This window comes from Musa acuminata, chromosome BXJ2-8 (genome assembly GCF_036884655.1).
Source record: "Musa acuminata AAA Group cultivar baxijiao chromosome BXJ2-8, Cavendish_Baxijiao_AAA, whole genome shotgun sequence".
In the NCBI taxonomy this organism is placed as follows: Eukaryota; Viridiplantae; Streptophyta; class Magnoliopsida; order Zingiberales; family Musaceae; genus Musa; species Musa acuminata.
In genome coordinates, this window is record NC_088345.1 from 52,621,831 (window position 1) to 52,627,740 (window position 5,910).

The window sequence follows — 5,910 nt, forward strand, 5'->3', positions numbered from 1 at the left end:
TAAGATTATCACATTGAAGTCACATGCATAGCATCATTCTGCAAGTAGTAGCTTTCTTGTAAATTGTTTAACTTGCATCGATGTTCTTTTCGTTTTTTATTTTCTGGGTGATGATCTGTGACTTTTCACCAATTAAAAGCATGAAATGGGAGAGAAAACCAAAATTTTATATGATTAACAAGATAAGTTTTGGTTTTATGGTAGCTCCTCAACTATTAGGGCATAGGATGCATACAGAAAACTTTCTAACTAGAAATGTTTCGATAAATATGTTCAGCATAAGCCCTCTGACTTTTAAGTGCAAAATTGTCAGCATTCAACTTGATTACTATCCTTGCTCTTTAAAAACCAGAAAAGTTCCGAGACAAAATATCCTCATTTGATCATAACAAACACATTTTGGATGGATGAGGTAAATCAGAGAAGAACCATTGAACAACTACTAACAATCAATTTTATCGTGGCAACATCAAAGATAATTCAAATTTTACATGACCCATTTGATAAAATAATCTGGTAATAATATGATTGTTCTACAAATAGCACCTGGAGTGCAATTTCTTCTAAAACAGCACCAAATAAAGCTGTCCCATTAGCAATCGACTGCTTAACAACAAATGGATCTTGGTGTCTTAAAGCTGACAACAAGTTTGGCATCAACACAAGCAATTCTTCTGACACCTCAGAACCAAGATCCTTCAACAACCTGCCAAATGCAGCCAATCTTATAAGGCCTCATGACACAAAGAAAAATATAGCATAAGATTTCAGAGAGTAAATTGCTACTCATTAGAAACATCCGGGCAAATGGAAGGAAACAAGTTACATTAAAGTAGTTATTAGACAAAAATATTTTCTTGCTGCACAGAGCGTACACTGATTGGCAGGAATTTTGATGCCTTTACTTTACATGCCAAAGGAACCACGATGATTTTCTCCATTAGCGATGGTTTCAATACAAAAAAAACCAACTATTTGGCCTCCTAGATATTATGAAAAAATATCCTGTACATGGTACAACCTTGCAAAATTAATTCCAGGGTCTAAGCCAATATGAGAAACAAAGGAAATAATACTCTGACTTCATGAAATGCATGGCACGACGGCTTTGTTAAGTTAGATTAAGGTTTGAATATATCTGAGCATACGGCAGCCCATTGCAAAAGCTATTCCCATACCTTCAACCCTTGAAAAAATTGTTGCAAGGGGCAACCTTACCTCGACATCATGGATGACCCTTAAAAGTAACTGTATATCTTTTGACATTACTTTGGACATATATAAACACTTGCCAAAACTGAACACGTCTCAATCAAAATATAGACTATTATAACATAATAAGGTTTGTCAAAAGCCTTATACGATATCCTGTTCAAGGACCAAGTAAAGAATCACAACTAAATCAAGTAAAAGTGACATCCGCTTACTGCCAAAGCCTAGAGGTGTCATCTCGAGTCACATAAGAAAAGGATAATATAAACCAATGATTAAATTTAATTGGAAGTTTTCAACGTTATATTAGGGCAAATTTAAATTGTCATGGGTTCAGCAGCTGAAAACGAAAACCAACATCAAAAACCTAATACATAAGAATCAAAATTTCCAACATGAAAAAGGGTTTCGAACCACAATTCTTGAAATTATTTCACCGATATAGTTCCAACCAGCGATAAACAATACCATTTATTACAGACCACAAGTTGAACAAGGACAGGAACAAGAAAGCTGCAGACAATCTTACTCGAGAACTCGGAGAGAATCTCTGGAAACCCCAACGGCAGACTCGGGCGGGGCACTCGTGGGCACCGCCACCTGCGCTGGAGCCCTGAAACCGTCTTCCGCCTCCGGCAACCCGTCCTCGGGGGCCATCGGGGACAAGCCAAACCCTAGAGCGAGCGGTTCTGGCGACGGCACCGAGGGGTGGTACGCTGCCGCTGCGGAGGCCGCCGTCTAGGGTTTAGCCCGTGTCAATCGAGGTTCAGGGGTTTCTTTTTCCCCGGAGAGGCGGAGGAGGAGATCACGTGTCGGGGGGCGTGCGGCAGGACGTAGTGAGGAAGAAGGGGGAGAAAGGAGAAACGCTAACGACGGGCGGAGGGCGACGAGTCTCTTTAAATAAAGAGAGCAGAAGGATTAGACTCGATGTATAATATAATGTAATACCACACATACCGTACACATACGCTCGACGTATAGACGCTTAGTATTCACATACACGCCAATGGGGCTTTTACGTATATCCCTTCAAAGTTCATAAATAGGTCATTTTCTCTTCTCAATTTAAATATAGTTTACAACCCTTCAAATAGTTTAATGTTACATGTATATCCATTTATTAGCTCAAGTTAAATATTGTTAATTTTGCTATTAGTATGTTCTAAGATATGGTGAATTCTCGAAAAAAAAATCTCACTTTTTAGATTTTTCAAGGGAAGTGTCTTAATTTTCAGAATTTTCTATCAGCACTCCCCTTTTTTTATCTAATACAAGTATTACCTCAGTCATCTATATCTTATTTTTTGGGAACAATTCATAGGATAAACTAATATAATTTTATTATGTTATAATAATATTGATATTATTAAGAAAATACTACGTGTAGTATCTAAGTTTTTCACATACATAACATACCCAAGATGTTAATAGAAGTATAAATAATTTGTATATGTTATAATCATTTAAAGATATATATATCTTGATATCAATATTCTAGAAATATAATATATGACACACTAATGTTATCATTTTTTAAAGTTGAAATATAAGCTTTTAAAAAAATTATGTAGAAAGTCTTTCCAAGTACTATTTGAAATATATATAAGCATTGATACATATTTTAAGTATATTTTACGACATAGTAAATCTGAATGAGTATGAGGTTAAATCATGTCAATAAAAATTCAAATGATGATTGAAAAAGACTTTGGTATTATAATTGGTTTGATTCTCAAGTTCTATCATATTTAAGGTGAGTTTGAGTTATAAATAAATAATAAGTTATTATGCATAGATAGAGTAATAGATAATTAAATAAAAATATAAATCAAATATATGTGTTATACTAAAAATACTAGATACATAAGATTGATGGATAGATTTATATTCAAGCATGTCATATTTGAAAGCATATTTTGAGTAAGATGAATTTTATGAATTATGTAAATATAAGTTTAATTTACTTTAAAATAATTATCATATATAGCATGTGAAGTAAAATATATTTTTAAAAGTATATTTTAAATAAGATGAATGTCATTAATTAGCTATAAATATGACATTAATGTTTGCTTCTTATTAAATGAAACATTCATATACATATATATATATATATATATATATATATATATATATATATATATATATATATATTATGTGAAAGTAAATGAACATGTTTACTTATAACTCATTCGAGAGTATATGTAGATGTATGACAATGCATGTACATGTTATAACGTACAATATGGGAATGTATGAATATATTTATATACAATGTGAGATGTGAGAGTGCATGTGCATGTTATAACATATTATGACATACGGTGTGAAAGTACATTGATATATTATAATGTGATGTTTGAAAGTGCATGCATATGTTATGACGTACAATATGAGAGTGTCGATATATGTTATGACATGTAGTATGATATATATATATATATTATAATGTGTTGTTACGAACATAACTAGTCATACCTAGTTCATGCGGTATCCTTGTGTATCAATCTACAAAGGGTTAGTCTTCCTGAAATATTTTAAAGATCTACAAAAGATAAGACAAGCTAAATAAAGTGTTTTAAATCACGATTCCATAAATAGATATTTCGATGAACATTTGATAAGTAGTGCAAATTACAAATATAAATTTTGCAAACTCTGAACAATCATACTACAAAGGGTCCAAGGTGGTCCACCATAACTAAGAGTCCCCATAAGTGTTCACATAACATTACTATGGAATAAGACAACGAACTAGCCCTAAACACTACTACAAATGTCTATCTAATCATATAACACCCAGGAACTCCATGGTACCATGTTGAGTAACACTACACTTATCTATGGAGTTAGAAAATATTCAAAATAACTACTTAGTTGACTTATTTTTGGATATTTTTTTGTCTCGACATGATAACTACACATAATATATGTTTATAGGACCAAAATAATCATAAAAGTTGATAAAAATAACCATAAAAGTCAATTAAAATCGGGCTATTAAGCATATTATAAGTTTTTTATATATTGTGTAAAGCATGAATAAAATTAAAAGACACAAATATCTATTGAATTTTCTCTCTCATTTATTCTTTGATGTCCTTATCGAAGTCATCGTGAATGATGTATCTCATCACATTTATTGAATTTTCAATGCCACTCCTAATTATTCTCTACCGTTGTTATTGAACTTGTTAATGAATTTGACTTTGATACGGCTTTACATAATTTTTTATTAATTTATTGTGAGTTTGCAATTTTTTTTTATGTTGATTCATTGATGTGCAAAAAGGAAAGGAAAAACTCGTGCATAAACTTTCTTTTTATGGATTATTATGGTAAAGAAGATTTGACCGTTCAGTATAATGTTGGGATGACTTCTCCTATCTAAGCCCACTATGTTGCTCTGACTCAAGAAACCACTAAAAGTCGCATTAAAAATATCGAGATGAAGCTCTTGATATCCGATATTCTAATGCGAAGCTAAAGTGAAGCTTGCAAACTCTTAATGATTTTTGTACTTTTTTATGTACATATAGTAAAAGATCAAGTATTTAGACTTGATCTCTCTGATGCCTAAATCACTGATCAAGTAGAGAGTGTACATAAATAAGAAAGAAAAGAACTTGATATTTATAGTTGAATGTTCTTAATTATTTATCATAGATAATTATTTTGAATCAAGGATGATTTATATAATATTTTTCATTTTTATCATATTAGTGTCAAGTTGAAAAATGATGATTTTATGAAAATGTTGATAAGTTGAGAAATTATGATTATACCTTTCTCACTCTTACTACACTAAAGAAATTTTGTCATACAATCATGCCAAAGAAAATAGTTTCTTCATTTACTCCACCATGAAAATTTTGATATATATATATATATATGTTTATTTGGATGCATAGATTTGTTTATAGGTTGAGATAAACGTTTTTCAACTATTGAGCGTATATTGATCATATTTTTAAATTTAATTTTTTTACTATCTTTTTAAATATCAATTGATATTTAAATTGGTCTATATATTTGAGATAAACCCACCCATTTCCAAAGCAAAACCTTATTTGCCAATTTACATAAACTTTGTTAAAGTAAATATTGGATGGCCAAATCTAATACAAGAAATATAGTTAGTGTATTATCGCACAAATAATATGTCTTAGAGCTTCATATAATATGCCATTTAATATAATAATTATTTTTCTTAATTTTTATAATGATATTGAGATTTTTTTACGTATATAAGTCATTGATTTGTTTGATTATAATTTGTCAAAATTTCTAATAGCTAAATTAGTTGGCAATACTACCACATATCTTAGCTCATACTAATATTTTAAGTCTTGTTGAGTAATTATGATATTTGAATATTTATTATATATTAGTATTGTTAGTTTTGCTAATGAAATTATTTGGTTAATTATTAATTAAAATTTAGGAAGTTATTGATGGTTTCTAAAGTCAATGTTACTTATGTAATTTCCCTCTCACCCAGCTTTGGGCTGATTAAAATCGATCCGGTCCGAGACATGGACCGGTTTGTGATGTAATTTAGTGAAGTCGGTTCGGTTCGCGATATGGACCGGCTCGTATGCAGTTCACCTTTCTCCCAACCTTGACCTGATTAAAGTCGGTCCGGTTCGCAATATGGACCGGTTCTTGATGTCTATTACTACTTATCCAACGCTTGCC

General features: G+C 31.3%; 1 protein-coding gene across 2 annotated transcripts in view; it reads right to left on the reverse strand.

Annotated features, from left to right (window-relative positions):
* The window catches only part of LOC135586056 (uncharacterized), a 28,002-nt gene extending 25,909 nt beyond the window's left edge, over positions 1-2,093 (reverse strand). For both annotated transcript variants that reach the window (XM_065122996.1, XM_065122995.1), the window contains exons 1-2: positions 1,742-2,093; positions 547-706 (exon numbers count right to left, since the gene is read on the reverse strand). In XM_065122996.1, the coding sequence (XP_064979068.1) occupies positions 547-706; positions 1,742-1,869 (288 nt within the window). In that variant the 5' untranslated portion in view covers positions 1,870-2,093. The remainder of the gene's footprint in view (positions 1-546; positions 707-1,741) is intronic.
* Between the last annotated feature and the right edge of the window lie 3,817 nt (positions 2,094-5,910).